Genomic DNA, 23,488 nt, shown 5'->3' on the forward strand with positions numbered 1-23,488 from the left:
TCTTCCTTCTCTAATCCTCAGGCTTTAGTTCCACGTGAAGATAACCCTTGCCTGGGGCCTGGAGTGAATCAGAACACTTTTTCTAGCTGTAGAAACTGCTATGTGCCCTGAACCTTACGGCCTAAAGTATAAATCCTCATTAGGTAACATGTATCTGACATGACTATCTGTTAAATTAGGTGTTTAGATCAGTGAACCTTCTGGCTACCATTATTGGGCACCCATTACATACTAGACCAGGGGTTAGCACACTTTTCCTTGTAAAGAGCCAGAGAATAAGTATTCTAGGCTTTGTGGGTCATCTAGTCTCTGCTGCAAGCACTCAACTGTACCGTTGTGGTGTGAAAGCATCCACAAACAGAAAGGAATGGGCGTGGCTGTGATCCGACAAAACTTTATTTACAAAACCAGGTTTGAATTTGACCTACTGGACATAATTTACCAATCCCTGTGCTAGACCTGGAGTGGACTCTTGACATACGTAATCTCACATATTCTTTCTAGCAACTCTATGCAGGGGGCATCATTATTTTGATTTTGTAGACAACGAAACTGAATCTCAGAGAGGTTGAAAAACATCTCCAAAGTCACACAGCTAACAAATGGCAAGACCAAGATTCACACCTTCACTATCTCCTTCCCGTTGTAATCTAAGGGGGACTAACTATTTCTTCGTGGATAGAAGCATCACACACCCATTGAAATATTAATTTTTAACAATAATTTTCTCATAGAAATCTTTCTAATGCCTGAATGGCTCTGGCTATGTTCATACCCAGCAATAATTACAGAAGTCTACACAACAGAGTGGTGTCCCTGGAGCCACTGAACTGACGCTTTAGCCAACTCTTTGCTATCCCAGGCTGCCCCCTCTTCCCCCGCCCGGCCCGCCGCCTTTCTGGCTCCCCTCAGCAACTCTTTCTGGTGGTTCATTCCAGTTTCCAAATCCTTGTCATCTGCAATGTGCCCTCTGCTAGATTATAGGAAGAATCAAGGTGTCAAGTTAAACCCAATAATGTGACAAACAAATCCACAACCAGTTGGCTCTGGTCTGTGTGCAGCTTCTGGGCCTCCTTCCTGCACTGGCCCGAAACCATTTCTGTGGGTCCAAAGTGGCAGTTTCAAACAGTTCAACCTAATAATCGAGGTGCATGGACCCCGATATGCACATTTTCTCTGGTGCTCATGAGGTTTCCCTTCTATTTACTCCATAGGTGAGCTGCCACAAAAGCGGGCGAAGATGCCATAATTCTTCAAACCCACTGCATTCCACAACACCGGGATCAGAGCCGCCCGAGGCAGGCAGATCGCCTCTCTGCCAGTCACCTGCACACCGAAGTCGTTTCCACCCCTACTTTTCAAAATTCATCTTGTCAGGAGCTTTTGCACAACCGTCTCTTCAATCCTCTTGATTAGAATGACACAAAGCCATCAGACTGGCTTAGCAGGCTCACAAGAGAGTGAGATAATCACTTAAGGGAATGAAATAGAAATATCAGAAACTCTACCTAAGAAGCAGGGGTTCAACACCAAGGGACTATGAAACGCATCATAGGCTCCTCTCAGTTCGACTTGCAAAGGGCTCGTTGTGAGCATGGAGATCTGTATTTATACTCCTAGATGGTTGATCCATTTTCACTGATGGCACAAATAAATCAATTGTATAAAGAAAGAAAATTAAGAGACAAGCACATGTTGCCTCCAGATTCAAATTTCTAGGGATAAACAATAGAGACTTCAGGCGATTCCTGACAATGAGGGATCGGCATTGATAAAACCTTAAAATAAACCAATAGAAACAATAGATGTTAATGAAAGGTGTTGACAAATTTGTGGCATAGTTTCTTTGCCTAAGGAAGACAGAACATTTTCCAGCCACACAGAAGAGGTAGTAGGCATTTACCTGTAAACTGGTAGAAAGTGCAATTTAAGAAAACAAAAGATTTTTAATACTTACCCTGTTCTGCACCTGGACACTGTCACCCTCCCCCAGCACTGCCGTGTGATGAGGTTCTATTTTTTGTTGTGCATCATCAGGCCCTACAAAAGAGATGAGCCACGAAACTGAATGTTCTTTATAGGACGTTTATCATATGGTTACAAATTTGGTTAACTAGATAGCGCCATAATTTTAGTTTCAACCTCAGAAATAAGAGACTTAGGAATCTTGGGATGGTATGGTTTCAAAAGTCATTAGGGAAACACACGTATAACTGCACCATAAACTTCTCCTTTTAACATTTTAATGACTTCACTGAATTAAAAAACAACAACACTGTTCAGAGGTGGGGACTTGGCATATGACAAAGGGTTCATGGCACAAAAAAGATGAAGGACCTCCGTCCCGGAAGCGGTGGCATGCTGGTCAACGTTTAAAAGTGGCTTTGGGAGAGAAGTGGGAGAATGAGGCCAATTTTCGGTGTGTGCTCATTTCCGTGGTGGAAATGCTCCCACTGCGGCCAATTTCAAGCTACCGACTTGAGGCCAGGGAAGAGGTGCGCAATCGGCTCCCGCGAGCCGGCAACAGCCGGCCCCAGTGCACCCCTAAAGGTTCCTTCTGTACTGAAAATTCAGGTCAACAGAAGTAAACAATAGAACTCCACCGACTTTCTACTCATGCACGGGTCTGGCAATGAAACAGAGGTCTGGCAGTCTAAGAATAATCTCATTTAGATCTCGGTAATATCTTTAACTGTGATATGGAGAAGCATTTTATTAAGTGTGCTTTACGGGGATTCCCTGGGAGCAACGGATCGTGTCTTTTATCTTCGACTCGTTCATACACAACACCCATGTACATTATCCACACGGTCTACTCCTGGCCCCTCTTTTGTCATGCAGATGTTCCATCATACATAAGCCAAAACAACTTATAAAGCCCCTTCACTGCCTTTACGGAGGGAGCTGGCAAAAGGCAGTTCTCAAATAAGGCTGAATTGAGATCCTCTGTACCTCCAAGCAGGAGAGCTTGCTTGACTGTCATGTTCACCAGTCTGGGAGCAATTCTGGATTTAGATATCAGGGGTTCATGTTTTTCTAACAGCGTCAATCCTAACTTTACGCGGAGCCCGATTTCTGCCCCCACTCTTTGCTGTTCTAGGAGAGGAACCACAAGGCTGATTCTGAAGAGGCCATATGATATGTCTCAGCCTAGGCAGACAGTTTTTATAGACACTAGGGTCAGGTTTCCAGGTCTGTCATTGTAAGTGTAACTTGCTTCTGTATTATTTTATGAAATGGTTTTTTTAATGTTTATTTTTGAGAGAGAGAGAGAGAGAGAGAGAGAGAGAGAGAGAGAGAGAGAGAAACACAAGCATGCGCACATGAGCACGGGAGGGGCAGAAAGAGAGAATCCCAGGCCAACTCAGAGCTTGATCTCAGGAACTGAATCACGAGATCATGACCTGAGCCAAAATCAAGAGCTGGATGTTTCACCGACTGAGCCACCCAGGTGCCCCCATTTTACGAAATGTTTAAAACAGGATCCCCGAGGGGCGCCTGGGTGGCTCAGTCGGTTAAGCGTCCGACTTCAGCTCAGGTCACGATCTTGCGGTCCGTGAGTTCGAGCCCCGCGTCGGGCTCTGGGCTGATGGCTCAGAGCCTGGAGCCTGCTTCTGATTCTGTGTCTCCCTCTCTCTCTCTGCCCCTCCCCCGTTCATGCTCTGTCTCTCTCTGTCTCAAAAATAAATAAAACCTTAAAAAAAATTAAAAAAAAAAAAAAAACAGGATCCCCGAAAACAAAGACTGCTTTTATATTCATATCATTTCTATGTCATTTCACCCACCTGGTTATCTCCTGAACCTAAAATAAGTCTCAAAGAAAAGACACTTTATTGTTTCTGCCTACTTTCAATTATAAATGGAGCCAAATCAGATAATAAATAGTTTCCATTGAGAAGCTTCGCCAAGAATGTTAAATCTAATAGCGCAGTTAAGGAAGATTTAACTGAAAACAATTGAATTGCAAATATTTTTGTTTGCCTAAACAGTCCTCAAAGGGCAAAATACTTTAAAACATATTTTCGAGTTAGTGCTGCAGCTTCAGTGTGTGATTAATCGCGGGGCAACTCTCCCCCATATGCCAGATTGCCTTTCTCTTCTCTTTATAAGAAGTGCTGCCACAGGGCTAGCTAGCCATTTCAGACATTCTGGCACTTCCAGTAGAGTCTGATATCATCGATTTTATAGGTACAAAGCTCTCTTATCTGATGCAATCAGGGTCATTAACTGAAAAAGACAATCAACTGCCTCCAACATTTTAAATTAAAATTTTTAAATGTTTATTTATTTTGAGAGAGAGAGAGAGAGAGAGAGAGAGAGAGAGAAAGTGTGTGCAGGGGAGGAGCAGGGAGAGAGGGAGAGAGAGAAGCCCAAGGAGGTTCTACACTGTCAGTGTCCAGCCTGACACGGGGCTTGATCCCACGATGCAGGGCTCGATCCCATGAACCATGAGACCACGACCTGAGCCGAAATCTAGAGTCAGACATTTAACCGACTGAGCCACCCAGGTGCCCCTCCACATTTTAAATTAAAGTGTAAACGTGCATACATTTGCCAATATTTAGAAATACAGTGAAAGTTAGTTCGCTGATTAGATTGAAGCACTGTCTTTCTAAAGCAGAACCATAATGACTATAACCACTGAAATCCTTCTAGATGATTTGTTTCCCCCAGTCTTTTTCGGTCATCTTCCCCATACGTTAGCAATTCACTTTTACAAAGCATTTGACTTAGTGGTCCTAGAAATACCAACTTTTTTAATGCTTACTTCATTAATTTACATGTGGTTTCAGTGAACCACATAATTGCAATTATTACTGCAACTGGCCTAACAGATCTGAGAACAAGCACAGCTGCCTTGAAGTGCACTTGAATCTGGCCTGAAGGAGTAGCGATGGGCTGGCAGACCAGGGTTGCTGATCACCCTGGGTGTCCAAGAACCTCACGCCACATGTTTCTGTGAAATGAGCACATTGCTTAGTCCGGTTCATTCTAGGCAAGCGTAGGTCAATTCGGAGGGCTTCTGGTGTTTCTGCACCTCTACTGAGATCCGGGGGCTGCGTCAAACTTAATACTCCCCAGAACCAGAAGCAAAGGGCTGAGCACATACTAAGCATGAATAATTACTTATTTAAATAAGTCTGAAACATCTCACTACCCGCATAAGCCAGTTAGGTGTCATTTCAATACCCACAAATATTTTTAGATTTCTAAATATATTAAGTTTATTTTTGAGCGAGAGTGAGAGAGAGAGAGAGAGACAGAGTGTGAGTGGGGGAGGGACAGAGAGAGAGGGAGACACAGAATCCGAAGCAGGCTCCATGCTCCAAGCTGTCAGCACAGAGCCCAATGTGGGGCTCGAACCCACAAACCATGAGATCCTGACCTGAGCTCAAGTCGGACACTTAACCAACTGAGCCACTCAGGCACTCCTCTAAATCGATTTTCTAGGCCCAAACAGTATACCTGATACTGGCCCCTCTAGGAGGCTGACATCCAAGCCGTAGGGATATAGGATATGAGTTGCTCTCCCCTTTGATATCTGTGTCAATGTGTAACGTCATTCTCATCTCGGCTGCAGGCAAGGGACTCGGTGTTAGTATCCTGGGGATTTATTGGCTTTCTGCCTATGCGGTTTTTAGTTTCTGAGTTTTAAAAATCATATACTGCACATATTTCAGCTGAGGGCTGGGCAAAGGACCTGTTAACTCTGTAAAAGATTGTCGTCGAAGATCTCCGGCCATCTCTAACGTTAAAGCCTCCACCTGTCCTTTTTCACAATCTACCAGTGTCCGTCTTTTAAGAACTTCCTGCATCAATTAATATTCTTTGAGTCCTCCTACATCTCCATTTTATGGAATCTCCCCAGATTACTTTCTCAACCCAAACTGCAGTCTATTTATTCCAGCCCCATGCACATTTATAACATCGATTCCAACAGAACGGAGGTACAGGACATTTTGGAAAAGACAATTACTTGCTTATCAGTTCCTGCCATCTGTGCCCGGCTGGTGCCATCCTGGCTTTAAACGCAAGATTAAACTGAGGCAGTTAAATCAGAAAGTGTTTTCTAGATTCTCTCTTACAGGTTTTATACGTCAGTACATACTTAATAACCATCTCTGCTTTGTCTTTTTTCCTTTGATGATTTGTTCTTGCCCTTTTGTTTTTCTCATGAACATCTCTATTAGGGGGGTGGTTAGGAGGAAAAGAAGGAGATAAAATTCAATTGAGGTCATTTGGCCAGTCACTCATTGGCTACAGCCGAGTCCCAAGAGGCCAGTTATGCGAGCTGGATTCTCTCCACGGTCCAGTTTACCCTGGACAGATGCAAGTTCGTTCCAACGCTACAGACCGTGACCCCATTTCCTGCCAGATGTTTTGCACTTGTGGCCCATGGTCATGAGAGGTGACCAGGCCAGTGAATAGAAACGACTCCGGAAACTCCTGCCTCACCTCAAGAAAAACAAGTGGATGTACCGGTCATTCTTATCCCTCCAATTGCTGAGCTTTTCACTTGTTTAATTCTTGGACTGAAGGTCTGTCAGGAAACAAGGCTGAAACTACTGACTAAAACAGGTTTTGAATGCCAGAGGGGAGGAGGTAGTGGGGGGGGGGGATGGGCAAAATGAGTGAAGGGGAGGGGGAGGTACAGGCTTCCAGTTATGGAATGAATCAGTCACAAGGATGGAAGGCACGGCACAGGAAATACAGTCAGTGGTGGCACAATGGTGACAGACGGCAGGTACAGGTGTGGCGAAAACAGTATCACCTGCAGACCAGGCGAATCACTGCTATCCACCTGAAACTAACGTAACATTGTGTGGCAACCATACCTCAATTTAATGAAAACAGGTTTCGAAGATGATTTGTTCATTTTTCTCCGTTTCATCCTCCACACCACCATTTAAACCAAAATAAAATATGACCTGTCGTAGAGTCCAGAAGCTAAGAAAGGTTTTTACATTCTTAAGTGGTTGAAAAATATCAAAACAAAGGCATTGCAAGATCCGTGAAAAATCTATGAACTTCACATTTCCGTGGCCATCAAGTTTTATTAGAATAGCCACCCCAACAGCTCACATATCACTGTGGCCACTTTTGTGCTACAAGGGCAAGAATGATTCGTCGCAACTAAAACTGTATGGTCCACGAAGACAATAATATTTATTATCTGGCCCTTTGTAACAAGTTCGCTGCCCCTGCCCTTTCTCCTTCTACACAGGCATTTCTGGTATCCTTATCACCTCAGAATTCACATGCTTTATTACTTTCCATTTGTGCAGATTATTTTGTTGCTCTTGAAACCACAAGTCAATGGCGCTACGTCCATAAAAATGGTTTTTACTCTCCATTTGTATAAAGTTCTTTGTGACACTCAAGATTTTCAAAAGATCATAAGACAAATGATGCTTCATCTCTTCCAGATGGTGAACATAGTTTACGTGTGATCCTTGTGATACCACTACATTTTTTCCATCCTTTTTCAGATGCTAAAATAAATGAATTTTGCTTCTGGCCCATCACTGAAATGCTATTCAGTGAAAGAGGAACTAAGGCCATTTTTACTGTTATAAAATCAAAATACATGGGTTCGAGTTACTACTATTTTCCAGAAAAATAATTTGAGGCAACTGAAGCCCCCTTTTGGAGATTACAAAGAATGGTTTAAGCGGTTCTGGGTATCACCTTCAAGTCTAGAGCAGATGTCATCAATAAAGCAGCTGTCTGGGGCTGGCAGTGTATCACCCACGGAGGTGGCCACGTCAGGGTCACAGGAAGACCACTGATGGCTGAGGCTGCTAGCCTGCGGGAGACGGGGTGGAGGGCACCCAAGCCCAGAAGGTGTCCGAAATGACAGTGTTGGCCTGCCCCACCCCCACCCCACCACCCATCGCTGTCACGAGGGGCAGGGACGAGCCAAGAGGAGGCTTGTTCCCTTACTTTACATTGTCCCAGAAGCACAGCCCGAGATGTTGAAGTACGAGGAGTTTATCTGGCAGGTGGACACAGGAAACAACAGGCCAGGAACCGAGTCAGGTAAGGGAGACAGGACACACCAGAGTGTCATCAGGCATGTGCCCACTGTGGGCGGCTTGGACGGAATCCCACGGGGCACCGCTAGGAAAAGGCCTCACACGCAGGCGTCACTTAGCCCACCGGAGGGGTGACGTGGCCTCTGGGAATGTCCAGTCGCCAGCACTCTCGTCCTGCCCTGACCAGGGCGGAGCAGCGTTCCCCGGTTCAGAGAAAGCCTCGGGCTGCGACACGCAGACGCCACTGGCAGGGTGGAAGGCGGTCGGCGGGCCTGCGGAGCTAAGGCGTCCGAGGCGTGGGCAGGGCACACTCAGAATCCGCCCCAGCACTCGTCCGTCCGGCAGTGCCACAGAGAGACCGGCCCGACGCCCGTGCCACTTCCAGGAGGACAGGCAGGGCGGCAGCGGACGCGGCCGGAGCCCGCCCGCTCTGCGGGATCCACTCCGCCACCCGGCCGGCTCCTTGCTGCGGGCCTGGCTGTGGAGCGCAGGCCGGAAAAGACGGGGCGGACGGCGCGGTGGCCGTGTTGTCGTCGTACAGAGGTGACGCAGTACGTCACGGCTACGGGAGCGGGCAGTCCTCGGTTCTGGTCCCAGGCCTACCGAGGCACAATCCTGGCAAGTTAACTAACTTTCTTTAGACTTTACTTTCCTCATGCGTAAAATGACGGTTGGGTCTTCAACATCCCTCCCGGAGCCCACTCAACAAGAGATGCTTATACAAGCCTTAAAATAAGGGAAAACCAACTTTGAGATTTCTCAGAGGCGCCTGGGAGACGGCAAATGCCCCTCCTTCCAGCTCCCAGGAGACAGATCCCCGCTCCCCTGCGCCCGTTAGAGCTACGATCCCTTTATCAGCATGGAGGTCGCCAACCTTTCCCCAAGATGTCAACCCCCAGGAACGTGCCCAGATCTTACATCTGCACAGAGGCCACAGTAAAATGGCTGCTGTCGTGACTGGTGTTCATATTCTCCTCCCTCACTGAGCATGGTGAGCAAGCTGAGAGGTGCCCTGTCCTGGGTGTACCAGGATGTACGACGATGGAGAGAGGGCTGGTGCCAGACAGAAGGCGGCAGAGTATGTGACTGCATGAAAGGTTTCATCTTGCTTTTCCTCCCCCTCAGTCATTTAAATGATAGTGCAATTGAACCCAAAGCAAACAGTCATCACTCACCAATATACACATTTCCAGATATGGTATAAATGAAGCTTGTCCACCCTGAAAAAGGACCAGCAACGTTAAAAGGTTAGTGTCCACAACGCCAAAAGGAACAAAAATAATATGTTTAACAAATATCTCTGAAATATAAATGCTGTACATAAATTTATATAACAGACACAAAAGATGAGACAAAATCCCTTATTTTCTCTTAGATACATATTTAAACGTTTAACTTCCACGAGCCGTTTAAAACACACGCTGTCACTTCCACACGCACACACGTATGGACACATGTACACACATTCCCCTAACCCTAAATGACTTGGTCCCAAATGCCCTAGAGCCATTTGGCTCTAGTTGCCACTGAGCTCACTCCTTTTCATCTCTCCTAAAATAGAGCACCAATTCCAGGGACGTGGAGCATGCATCATCTTTGGGGGTATGAATGGGGTTCAGCTGGTCCGTGCACTCCCCGGAGTTGCGTACACAGTTTTCCAAGTGCGTACACTTCTCTGTGAAGATATGAGTACACAGCGTTCACCAGATTCCTACTGTGACGCACGGGCCCAAGAGCTCAGGACCACAGACAACCTGCCACTTGCTCTCCCGGTGACTTCCATGGGTGTCTGTACCCACACCCCAGAAGGGACGCCGCGGGGCCACTGGGAGACCTGATTCCAGAAACGGCCAGCTTAAAACAGAACAGGGACATCACTTGTGTGTGCCTTAGGTGGAAAAGGAGAAGATGTGGGAAGGGAACACACGGTAGAGTTCGAGGTAGAAGGGCAGGGTCCACCCTGGGGCGTCTTTGAGAGTCAATGTGGTGACACAGTGAACCAAACAAGGGCAGGTGTGGAGGATCACGGGAGACAGAAATGCACTCTGGGGATGCAGCTGGGATTCCAGGTGGGCTGAAACACACACGAAAGGCACAAGAGAAAAGATGTAACTGACAACCATCAACATCAACGGGGTCTGGGGAAGAAAATCCGAAGGCTGGCGGAACAAACCAAGCCACTTGGGTGGATGCCAGAGGATATTTCGTCACCCTCCCATACCCCAACTGCTCCTCTCGGAGGTTTTACCAGACCAAGTTTAAGGCCTCTGGAAGTAATTCTGCTTGCTGACAGCTCGCTCATATTCGTCCTCCCTTGGTGCCCCACAGGCTCGCTTTGCCATCAGCTGGTGAACATCACTCCCTCCCCTGCATGCCCTGTGGGCGGAGACTGGGAGGAAGAAGGCCCAGCCGGGCTGCACAAGTTGTGCAATTTTGGGGAGGGAGGTTTGGGATGCTGAAAACAGGCCAGCAATCCACAGCCCAATTCCACGTGTCTTATCCGGGCAGACCGGCTCTGCTTGCTCACAGATGCTCAGCCTCCCTGGTCCTAGTTGGCCTGACTTGTAATGAGACTCTGTAACACAACCCCTTTCTTTGCTGCTTTAAGACAAAACATCGCCATTGAACGCTGTCTAAATTGATTTTTCAAAGTGCCAATGTCTTCACTGTGTTTTTCTGATTATAAAAAGCTAATACACATACATTGAAGACATATTTTGAGACTGTGGAAGTGTGTAACCCCTAAACTAAAAATCTTTCTGCAGTTTTCATTCTTGGCCTGACATAAATATTGCCAGCAATTTGCTATTTATGCTTTCGGTTTCTTTTTTGTTTTGTGCACTATATATCATTGGCTAAAAAACCAGAACAGACTCAATGTTCTATTCCATGTCAAAACAGAGAAGTAACTCATCCTCGGGAAAGCCTGCAGAGTGGTCCATCGTGAGGACACGTCACGATTTACGTAACCAATCCCTTCTTCATGCTTGAAAGGCACTAAAAAATTAACGGCTTGTGAGTTTGACAAAACCTCAAAGCTCTCGATTGCTCAACTGGGTTTTTATTCGGGACAATTTCGCTTGTTCTAATCTCATCTCTCCTCCACCCTCTTTGGTTCATTCCTGCTCACCCTGCAAACAGAAAACTAGTCCATACATACTTGCCATGCCTTGTTTTCTTTTCTGTTTTATCTTTGTACAGGATCCAGAACGACCAAACCTGTGCTCAAAGATGGCCAAGCCAACGTATTAAGTGCCCCTTGTAAAAATCTTCTATTAGCAGCTTCTATTAGTGAGCCCATCCTCACCAGTAATAATAAAATTCATGTTTCTGGTTGGAAAGCACAAAGCATTATAGGGAATGGACTAAAAATGGGAAAATTGCCTTTTCCCCCCTTCTTTTTAACACATCGTCCAACTGCACTTGCTCTGTTAAAACTGAGACTTCCAGCTACCTCCATTTTGACCTCAGACTTTGTAATTGATTAAGTTCTTCTTTTCAGCTAGTCTCTTGGCTCAGGTGGAAGATGCTGAGGGCGGAGCGCCCCCCGATGGGCCCTAAAACCAGCGCCTCCAGCAGTAAGGTCCGCTCTGAGCCAGCAAGACCCTACCCGTGATTGATCCCGAGACCCTGACTGATTTGGCCTTCACAGGCCACCTGCACGGATCCACCCGCCTTTGCCCCACATTTTCCTTCTGTAAACCCGGATGCATTTTCAGTACTTTGGAGACAAGTCTTTGCGATGCTGGTCTGCTGCACTCCCAGCGGTGGTCTCACTGAAACAAACTGCATTTTCGTTTCATTTTCGTTTCACCACTACTTGTTTTTCTACCTTTGGATTTTGTCAGCGACGAGTGGCCAAACCCGGTGCTCCTTGCGCACCAGCTACACACCTTGTTTAATTTCCACCATTAACAAGAAAACCACAGACCCAAGATGGAGTCACCAATGCTAGGCCAAGTCCCCAAACAGGGGCTTGATACCCAACTGAATTGTGGTTTCAACCTCCTCCAGAAACACAGTCTTAACTGGGTCAGTCAGAACTTTTCCAGTCAGCACCACTGAGGTCATCCCCACAGGGGTCCCCTCCATCCCCCAAAGGAAGAGGAGATGATCTGCATGATAAGACCCCTTGCTCTTCCCACCCCCCCCCCTTCCCTGGGAAGGTGACCTTGTCTGGAACCATCTTTTTCTTTTGCCAGTAACTTTCTTGCCCCCTCCTCCTTCCTACAAGAAGCTTCCATTTTGTAGCATTCATGAATCATTTAATAAAGCCGATTCAAACTTCAAATTAGCCCGTTGAATTGTTTTTAACAGCATTAAGCATTGCTTCTTAAAACTACAGTAAAACAAGAGCCGAGTGGTGTGAACGTTTTCTATATGTTTAAGAACTGCTACATTTTATTAGGATTCCTTCTCTGCGAAGAGCAGGATTGCATCAGCAAAGAGCTCTTCACGGAGATTTGCAGATCCTTCCTCCTCCTGCCCTCCTCTCCCACCCCTCCTCCCGCTCTTGTGTCCTGCACCAGTAATGGATACCATCCCCCCATTTTTACTGCTCCAAGGTCACAGGCCCTATGGTTGCCCTTTTTCCACAACCGAGGTCTCCAAGCTACTGGCTCTTTGCAGCTGGGAAGCTCTTCCCGTCCCTCAGGCAATGACAAAATAAGTTGGGATGGAGGTCACGTTTTACCTCTGGCCCTGCGGGATGGTTTAATCAGCAACACATTTAAGTCAGACCTCCTTCAGTCAAACATCAAAAATGTAAGACTTTTAAATATGTAAATCACTTTCTGTGGCTTCTGCTCTCATTTTCAGGGAGGCTCCCAATTCTTATAAATGTCCCTAGTGAAAGCTTTTCTTGGCCTCCATTCCTTGCCTTAACCCAGCTCATTTTCCTCCTGCTTTGTCTGTAGAGTTCACCCTAACGATGAACTTCACAACTACTCCTTATCTATGTATGTGTAGAGAAAGTTGAAAAAGAGAAACTGCTGACAGAGCAAGTCTTTGACAAAAGTCCACTCCAGGGAGCGAAGGAGAGAGGGAATAGGGCTAAGGAAAGAATGAGCCTCTCCCCAAACTCTGGGTCACACCGGTTGCCAGATCCCAAAGCAACACTGGCTCTAAAAGGCTCCTGTAGAGAGCAAGACAGGGTCACTCCTGTCCGGCAGGGGCCTGCGTCGAGCAATGATAGGAGCGGCTGAGGGTACTAACAACGATGAGCTCTCCCCGAGACCGGCACCGGCTGACGACGACCCAGAACCAATGAGCAGCAGAAGCAGGGGAGGGGTGCAGGCGCCCAGGACTGACCAAATCCCTTTAAAAGGGGGAGGGCTTTTGCAGTGGTTGGGCCCCGCAGACGTGACCCTCTGCGTCTGAGCGCCTGAAAAGGCAGCTGCCGCCGAAGGCTCCGGCCCGAAGAGAACGGAGAGCCTCCACCGCTTGAACAGAAGGAGCGGGAGGGCCGAGCGCAGACCCGGCCCGGGGCCTCCTCTCAGCTGCGCGCCCGCACACGGACTTGGCGGCGGCCTCGTTCACTTCCTACCGCCTGTGTTATCTCGATCATCGTGTGCCTCGTCCTAGGTCCTGCGCCGTGTGCGAGGAAGAGGCCAAGTTAATCACGGGCTCCAATGTCACTGGGTCTGGAATCCCGAACCCACTTTCTCATTACGTTCACCTTGCTTTAGGACTGAGCACAGCCGGCGCTGCGCAAAGACCCAACTCGTGCGTGTGCCTTCACGGTGAGCTCGTGACACCTCCCCGACCCCTCTATGCCCCTATGCTCATCTTGGGCAGGTAGCTCCCTCACCGGGGACTTCATGCCTGGCGATCGGGGACGGGAGGCAGACCTGCCTGGTCCTCTCCTTCCTCTCCTCATTCAAAAATTATGTTTTTGATTTTTGTTTTGAAATAATTTCAGACAAGCAGAAAAGTTACAAAAATAATAATTACCATATACCACTCACCCAGGTTCTCCAAGAGCTAATGTGTTATCACAATATGCTTTATCATTATCTCTAGAAATAGGTCTCTATTTTCTTCTGAAATATTTGAGATTTATAGATATGATGTCCCTTAACGTCAAAATAATTCAGTATCGTTAAAAAAGAAGTCCAAAATGGAATCATTTTTCCCCCATGAGAAGCCAAGACGTAATCACAAGCTTTAACTTCTCCCAGGAATGTGACCTTTTAAGAGTCAACCTGAAATGGCCTGAGCACCACTGGTGAGGTCATCTGCCTGAAGAAAACCCTATCGGCTCCCTTCCTCGCAAAAAGAAGACATCACGGGCTGAAACAATCCTTTCTTTTCCTTTGCTAATATCTTACCCCATCCTTCTTCTGCCTATAAAATCTTCCATTTGGTACAACTCCTAGGAGCCCCTGTCTACTTACTCGATGGGATGCTGCCTGAATCATGAATTGTGGAATAGAGCCAAATAGATCTTCAGACTTAACTCGCTTCAACTTTTGTTCTTTGACAGTATATATTTCCTAAAAACAATGATAGTTTCCTACATGAATATAGGGTATTGATAAAAATTCTGAAATTGATATAATACCAATGAGAAAATACAACACCATTACCTATATATGGATATCCAAAGTGTGCCAATTGCCTCAGTAATGCTTCTTATGGCAGAAAGAAAGAAAGAAAGAAAGAAAGAAAGAAAGAAAGAAAGAAAAGAAAGAGGAAAGGAAAAGAAAAAGAAAAAGAACCCAAACAAACCCCAAAACAAAAGCGGAGGCTGGGCTCTAACCCTGTTCACAGGCTGCATTTAGTTCTCACATGGAATGTCCTTCCATGGGAAACACTTCTCAGTCTTTTCCATTAAAAGCACAAACCAGTTATTTTGTAGAATGTTCCTAAGTTGGGATTTGTCTGATGTTTCCTCATCATCAGACCAAATTTGTTTAATCCCTCAGCTTTAGAGAAGAATTTACTTATTTTCCATGCTTTAATTTTTTTTTAATTCAGAAGGGTGCAAAGGAGGAAATAATGAATGTCCATGTTGCTGTATTTCCTATCTTTCTTCTCTCTTACACATGAAATCTTTAAAAAAAATTTTTAATGTTTATTTATTATTTTGAGAGAGCAAGAGATAGCAAGAGAGAGAGAGAGAGAGAGAGAGAGAGAGAGCAAGCATGAGTGGGGGAGGGGCAGAGAGAGAGAGAGAGACACAGAATCCAAAGCAGGCTCCAGGCTCCGAGCTGTCAGCATGGAGCCCGATGCGGGGTCCAAACCCATGGACTGTGGGCCATGAGATCATGACCTGAGCCAAAGTCAGACGTTCAACAGACTGAGCCACCCAGGCACCCCTACAGATGAAATCTTATAGGTGATAGAAATGTCCCCTGATTGCCTTCAGTCCTTTTCCTACACACAATGAATGGGGCCTTCCACTTAAAACCCTTCAATGGCTCCCTGTTCTCCCAGGACAAGCCCAGACTCCTGACCCTGACATGCATACCCTTCTCCAGCATTGTGGCCCCTCTGCTTGTCCCACCTCTCTAGTTAGTTCTAACCCAGCAAACCCCTCCGGGGGAGGAGGAAGCAGAGGGCAGTGGCAAACCTTACAGGGGCCTTGTGGTGCCATGGAAAACAAAGCACCTGTAACTATAAAAGAGCAACAAAAATCGAAGGTACATAATCACAGGCAGAAAATACAGGTTTAAAAATCAGCAAGAGACACTCAGGGGGGACTAGGACCAGATTGCTAGCCTCTTTGAGGCAGTTTCCTGGTTTGTAAAATAAGGAAATAATATGTACCACACAGGGCTGTTGTGCTGATCAAGTGACACTGTGTAGCTGGTACGTACACATTTACATATCTACGTATATATGCACGCGCTCGATGTTTTTCGCCTTATCTACACAATGCCCTCAGTAGGCATTTCACAGATGCCCGTTCCCTTTCCTGCTCCTTCCTTCTTTTTCCACTTTCCTCTGACTTTATACAGGTCAGGGGGTTGCAGTGACTGCTATCTATGCTTCCGATAAGCTGTGGCCCAGCCCACAGAAGGGTCACTGTCACAGAGATGGCCCCACACTCTTGGAAGCACCACCCTCAACTCCAAAACGGAGACAATGGATCCTTGCTGTCCTCATCAAGAACGCTGTGGCACTTAGGATGCTGTCTGTGTCCCGCTGAACACCGCAGTCTAGAACTAGCAGCATAAGGTGGGCTTTCTGATCAGCCAGCAGCTGACAGCTCGCCAGGCCTACGAGCACAGGCATTTAACCCCCATCTCACAACTAAACACAAACAGCAAATGGGGTGTCAATGTCGCAGCCCTGCAAAAGGGGTAGGAAAAGAGGTAGGATACCACATGACCTTGTAGGAATTCCAGTAAAAGAAAAGAGAATGCCCATTTTACCAAATTTGGTGAGTGACATCAGTAATAAAATGCCCAACGATATTGCATAGAATGTTACCAACACAAAGACACTTGAGACGACTGGCTTTCCAGAGCAAGATATACTCAGAACATGTTTCCTATATTCCAGAATGATCATACTACAGTCTATGTTTATAAGCCATAGGCATGTAACATTAAGGGCCATTCTAAAGATACTATATCTTTTTTAAAAGTTTTTAAGTTTATTTTGAGAGACAGAGCAGAGGAGGGGCAGAGAGAAAGGGAGAGAGAAAATGCCAGGCAGGTTCCATGCTGTCAGCATGGAGCCCGACGCGGGGCTTGAACCCATGAACCATGAGATCATGACCTGAGCTAAAACCAAGAGTTGAATGTTTAACCGACTGAGCCACCCAGGCACCCTTAAAGATACTACATCTTAACAAGAAGAATTGCAACCTATAAGAAAACCTTCCCCTATGGTTTGGTCCACCATCGATAATACTGAACATCCATTCACTGCACCAGTGACTAACAGAAAAACTAAGAAATGAACAAAATTTAACATTTTGAATGAGAAATGTATTAGCAACACAAAGTCTCTGGAATGGAAACTCTCAGAAGACAGGCTTGTGTGTGCCCAGAATGGAGCCTAGCCCTCTGGAGGACAAGTTCTGCTGATTACTTTCTTGCTAATAAAACAGCAAGAAGAAAAATGCATTAGAATCCCCTGGAAGCTTCCTGATCATTACAGGCTAAATCTACACTGAAGTTTTCCCACCACTGAGACATTTAATGTGGTAATTTTTCACTAAAATAATACATGTTACTATTATTACTTAGCTTTATTTGAACAGACTTTTTTCTCATCTTCAATTATGCAGTGCTCACAATTGGGTTTTAATTGTTCAGAAAAAATCAGGAAATAATTCAAATATGTAGTTATAATCATAAAATTATACTGAAGGCTATAAAGTAGAAATGGCTTTAGGCATCAGAACTTAGACTAAGGCCAAGACAATTAAGAACCAAAATACACACCACTTTAAGGATTAAACAAAGGTTCGGAAAACCACAGAACCTGAAATAAGCAGAGAATGTCATAATGCGCATATTTTGGCACCTGACTTTTTTTTAAGTTTTATTTTATTTATTTTTAGAGACAGAGAGAGAGGGTGAGCAGGGGAAGGGCAGAGAGAGAGGGAGAGAGAGAATCCCAAACAGGCTCTGTACCGTCAGCACAGAGCCCAATAAGGGGCTCGAACTCACGAACCACGAGATCATGACCTGAGCCAAAATCAAGAATCAGACCTAACTGATGAGCCACCCAGGTGCCCCTTGGCACCTGACTGTTTTTAAGAGAACAAGATTTTTTTCTAATGTTTATTTATTTTTGAGAGATAGAGTGCAAGTGGGGGAGGGGCAGAGAGAGAGGGAGACACAGAATCCGAAGCAGGCTCCAGGCTTGGAGCTGCCAGCACAGAGCCCGATGCGGGGCTCCATCTCATGAACCACGCGATCATGACCTGAGCCGAAGTCAGACGCTCAACTGACTGAGCCACCCAGGCGCGTCAAGAGAACGAGATTCTTCAGTAGGACCTGAAACTATGGGAAAAAATAAACCCTTGTTGAAACTGAAATGTGTCTGAATTCTTAGAATGGTTTCTTACTTTGCATTGATTATTAATTTAATCTGTTCTCTCTTAAAAATGATTACAAAAACAATATAATTTTCAAACTGGGGAGATTCACTCAAAAAGTTTCACAAATTGGGGGCACCTTGGTGTTTCAGTTTATAACACGTCTGACTTCAGCTCAGGTCATGATCTCATGGTTTGTGAGTGCGAGCCCCACATCGGGCTCTCTGCTTTCAGCACAGAGCCCACTTCAGATCCTCTGTCCCCCTCTCTCTCTGCCCCTCCCATCCCCTCAAAAATAAACAAACATTAAAAAATTTTTTCAAAATTGTTATTTTTTTAAACCTATCTGCAATGCCTTGGGTTTATTTGCCAATATTCCCAAAGCACTATCAATAGGGTATTGGCCCATTAACATGTCTGGACCTTAGTGGTTAGGAGTCATAGTGAAAGTCCAACTGTGTAAGGTAGAATCGCATCCCCAACACTCCCTGGCTAGTCGACCTTGAGTAAGTTTAAGTAAGTCACTGTGCACCTCAGTTTCCTCACCTGAAAAATGGAGTAATCACAGATCTTACTTCATAGACTCATGAGGAGTGCAGGAGTTGATACAGAGGGAGTTCTCAGAGCAGTGTCTAAATACATAATAGGGCATTTACTAAATGTTAGCTATAGTAACTATTATTACTACAGGATGATTCAGTGAACTGTGAGCTCCCAAAAATGTTCATAAGATTCCCTATTAAGGGTTTTTGCTACAAAAGGCAAACAACAAAGCATCTATAATTGAACATTTTCATGATCTGGAGCTGGGAGAGATTATTAAAGAAGCCACAGAAAGCACACACTAACCATTAAGGAACAGAGCAATGCATTTAAGAAATTTGTATTTATTAACGTATAGAAAAATATGAGTGAAAAACAAGGCAAAAGGGGGAAGATATTTGCATCACAAGTAACTGACAATGAGGAGCATTCAGAATGTGTAATGAGCCCCTACAAATCAGTATTAAAAAAGACAGACAACCCACCCAAAGGAAAATGATATGAAGCTTTCCACTGGATAATTTGTTCAGGCTCTGGTTCATGTTCATCAGTGCTCTGAGGACTTATTGATTGACATCCATAACCATTACGAGCACATTCTAAGTATGGGGGGCATGGTGACTGACTACTTTAAGGTACTGCTGGTAAGTAGAGAGCATGAATTAAATCATGGAGTCTGTATAGTGGACAAAATCAGCCAGCCTTTGTTCTATGAAACCACCTGAGAATCTAAAATTCCACATGAATCATTCATGTTTGGGGCATTCTCCCTTAAAACGTAGATAATGACAGTGAAAAGACATTTAGGCAGGAACTCTTGAGAATTCACCGTGCCTTCCATTTTCAAAAAAATAACAACAAGAGAAATAGTACTTTTCGAGTCACTGACCATAGGGGGAAACGTATGGCGCTGTGAACCAAGATCATAGGCTTGGCAAGTTGACTCCGAGACGCCCTCTGCCTCCTGGTATTCACGCCCTCTGTAAGCTCTTCTCTGAGTGTGGGCTGCACCTAGTGGCGTGGCTCTAACTGGCAGAATCCGCACAAGTACTGGGATGTCACTTCTGAGACCGGGTTACATGAAGACTCTGGCTTCCACTTGCTCATTCCTTCTTACTCTCTGCCTCGTAGGCTCTGATGAAGCTAGAGGCCATGCTGTGCACAAGCTGCCCTACGGAGAGGCCCACGTGGCAAGGAGGTGACGGCGGACTGCAGCCAACAACCTTCAAGAAACCGAACGCCTGTCACCAGCCACAAGGGTGTGGGCTTCGAAGCGCATCCTTCCGCGTTGAGCCCTGGGATTGCCACAGCCCTGCTGATGTGTCCACCGCAGCCTTATAAGAGTCCCTGAGCCAAAGACCACAGTGACACTGTGAGATAACAAATGTTATCTTCAGCCACTACATTTGGGAGTAATTTGTTATGCCACAATATAGATAAGTAATACAGTGACATTGATACCTACCAGGATTTACTGAGTAGCTACTGTACGTACAGCATTAGAATCTACTTTTTAAAAAAGTGTTTGGAAGCAGTGATTTCTATTCCCCCCCCCCCAATTTTATTGAGATGTAATTGACAGGGCTCCTTTCTGTTTTTTCCTCCCATGAAAGCAAAAATACATTGACAATAAGAGAATGTATTTTTCCTATGGCTGCTATAAGAAATTACCACACTTTGTGGCTTTAAACACCACAGACTTGTTACCTATCAGTTCTGGAGGTCTGGTGTCCCAAAATGGGTCTCAACAGTTTAAAATCAAGGTATCAGGGTGGCCTTCTTTCTGGAGGCTCTAGAGGAAAATTCATTTCCTTGCCTTTTCTACCTTTTAGAGGGTGCCCCTATTCTTTGGCTTGAGGCCCCCTTTCATTTTCTTTTAATTTTTTTAAATGTTTATTTTTCAGAGAGAAAGAGAGACAGAGTGTGAGCAGGGGAGGGGCAGAGAGAGCGGGAGACACAGAATCTGAAGCAGGTTCTAGGCTCCGAGCTGTCAGCACAGCGCCTGACATGGGGCTTGAACTCATGGACCACGAGATCATGACCTGAGCCAAAGTCAGATGCTTAACCGACTGAGCCACCCAGGCACTCCCCCGCCCTTTTTAATTTTAGAGAGAAAGAGACCACACAAGCAGGGTAGAGAGGCAGAGGCAGAAAGAGAGAGAGAATCACAAGCAGCCTCCATGCTTAGTGCGGAGCCCGAAGCGGGGCTCAATCCCACAGCCCTGGGATCATGACCTGAACCGGAATCAAGAGTGGGACGCTCAACAGACTGAGCCACTCGCCACATAGGCACCCCCCACCTCCATTTTCAAAGTCAGCAGGTGCATCACCTGGACCTGTGTTTCCACTGTCACTTCGTTCACTCCGACTCTTGCCCCCTTCACGTACCCAGACCCTTGCAATTATATTGGGCCCACCTGGACTATTTGGGCTACTCTCCCCATCTCGAGATCCTTAACTTAATCATACCTGCAACATCCCCTTCACCATGGAAAGTAACATATTCACAGGTTCCAAGGATTACAGTGTGGACATGTTTGGTTTTTTATATAACTTTTTTGATGTTTTTTTTTTTTTTTGAGAGAGAGAGACTGAGAACATGCCAAGGAGGGGCAGAGAGAGGGAGAGAGACAGAATCCCAAGCAGGCTCCACGCTGTCAGCACAGAGCCCAACGCGGGGCTCTATCCCACGAACTGTTGAGATCATGACCTGAGCTGAAATCAGGAGTCGGATGCTCAACAGACTGAGCCACTCAGGCACCCTGAGTGTGGACATTCCGTGGGCCTACTCTTCAGCTTACCACAGTGGGGTAGGCCCTATGTTCTCCAAAGAAATTGTTTGGATTGACGTATATATACTGTAAAGAAAACCAAAAAGTTGGGGGAAGTGAAAAGAAAAAACTTACAAAATTAAGTTTTTCCAGGGGCACCTGGGTGGCTCAGTTGGTTAAGTGTCTGACTTCAGCTCATGTCATGATCTCGTGGTCTGTGAGTTTGAGTTCCACGACAGGCTCTGTGCTGACAGCTCAGAGCCTGGATCCTGCTTCAGATTCTCTGTCTCCTTTTCTCTCTGCCCCTTCCCGTCTCTCTCTCTCTCTCTCTCTCTCTCAAAAATAAACATTTAAAAAAAAATTTTTAGGTGAAGTTTTTCCATACCAGAACCATCCTCCGTTTTTAACATTCCAGATGATACTTTAAAATACCTACTAGCAGAGACACTGTGAAGGAAGATGGGGAGCAACAGAGTGGCTGTTGAGGGCCAAACTGTGATGCAGTCAGAAGACAAAGGGGACATGAGGACCAGAGGCCCAAGTTTCTTGGGCAAGACTGATATTTTCCTAGAAATACAGGTTTATGTCCTTCTGAATGAATGATACCAGTGTTATCTGTATGTCAGTTTGCAGCAAGGAAAATCAGATTGCTTTGTAAGAGATGGTAAAAGTCACTGCAAAAAAAAAAACCAAAAAAACAAAAAACCACAAACCCAAACCCAACACAACTACTTATTCCTGGTTTAGCCAAGAGCTAACATGAAAAATGTGCGGCCAATGGGAAAGGAATGTGGTGCTGTCAGAGACCTGACAGATTGGATTCTTTGTAAGTGACGCACTGTCCAGCTCAATTCCTGGTATCAGCTGCCTTCCCAATCGCCACGGCATGAAACATCTGTCTTCTGCAAGGTTAGCCCAACTCCACAGAAATGGGCCTTAACCAAAGGAAAGAGAGAGATGGTAAAAATCAATTCTAGTAACTATTTAGGGGAAAGAACTCAGATGAAACCGAGTCTGATTCACGAGAAAGCTTTCCAATCTCCCTTAACTGGATGTCCCTTGAGAAACATGTATTTTCCTGCTATCAGGGATGAGAGTATCCCTCTACTCCGGTAATGATACAATCATGTCGACATTAAATTAGTGAGATCGCAAAGCTTATGCCAAAAGCCAAACATAACCCAGACGTCCATGTCAAATCCCCTTACCGTGAGTAACAAAACCATCAAAATATTGTAAACGAAACATGTCTAGGACCCTGCCAGTGACAAAAGCATTTCAAAAAATATCTGATGCAGCAAAGCACCCAAATAAAATGAATTTAAACAGTCCTTCGGGTTTATAATGGAATTTGACCTGGAAAGGTGGTTTTAAAAAAAAAGACAAAGGGTCACCTTCACTTAAATGACTTGATAATAAAATTTATGCAGCATAATTTCACCAGCCAATATGGCTGATTACAGACAGCCAAAACTATCAAGTCTGTAGGCAGTAAGTACTTTATAATACCTGAATTAAACTGTTTGTCTGGTACTGGACAGAGATGCCCCGAACTTTGGATTTGTCACTTAATGTAACGTGAACACGGGTGTGTGTGTGCGCGTGTGTGTGCGCGTGCGCACGTGTGACAGAGAGACAGTGACACTGAGAAGAAGAGAGAGGACGCTTGGTTGCTGGGTTTATAAGAGACTTTTTCCAAATGGGTTTATATTGACTCGATGATGTACATGCATTTCTAAGCTACTGGCTTTTCTATCCCTCCAAAAACGTTTTTGAAAACAAATCTCAAGTTTAGAATTTATAAGGACAAAGTAGAACAGAAGTATAGCCTTTTTAAAATTGTTTTAAATCTTTGTTTATTTTCGAGACAGAGACAAAGTTTGAGCAGGGAAGGAACAGAGGGAGAGGGAGACACAGAATCCGGAGCAGGCTCCGGGCTCCGAGCTGTCAGCGCAGAGCCCGACGCGGGGCTCGAACTCATGAACTGCAAGTTCACGACCTGAGCCGAAGTCAGACGCTCAACCAACTGAGTCACGCCAGAAGTACAGCCTTTCAAAGTGACATATACGCATTCTGTCATTAGGTAACATAGAGTGGTGCTAAGGGTAGAAGAGAATCTAACATGAACCATACACTTAGTG

At 45.5% G+C, this 23,488-nt stretch overlaps 1 protein-coding gene across 5 annotated transcripts in view; it reads right to left on the minus strand.

Moving 5' to 3' along the window:
* PIR (pirin) overlaps positions 1-23,488 on the minus strand; it is an 89,172-nt gene that overhangs the window by 9,812 nt on the left and 55,872 nt on the right. For 4 of the 5 annotated variants that reach the window (XM_042973775.1, XM_007090063.3, XM_007090064.3 and 1 more), the window contains exons 7-8: positions 9,212-9,256; positions 1,958-2,040 (exon numbers count right to left, since the gene is read on the minus strand). In XM_042973775.1, the coding sequence (XP_042829709.1) occupies positions 1,958-2,040; positions 9,212-9,256 (128 nt within the window). The remainder of the gene's footprint in view (positions 1-1,957; positions 2,041-9,211; positions 9,257-23,488) is intronic. The other variant, XM_015541033.2, reaches the window with a different exon arrangement.

The sequence above is a fragment of the Panthera tigris genome, chromosome X (assembly GCF_018350195.1).
Source record: "Panthera tigris isolate Pti1 chromosome X, P.tigris_Pti1_mat1.1, whole genome shotgun sequence".
Lineage (NCBI taxonomy): Eukaryota > Metazoa > Chordata > Mammalia > Carnivora > Felidae > Panthera > Panthera tigris.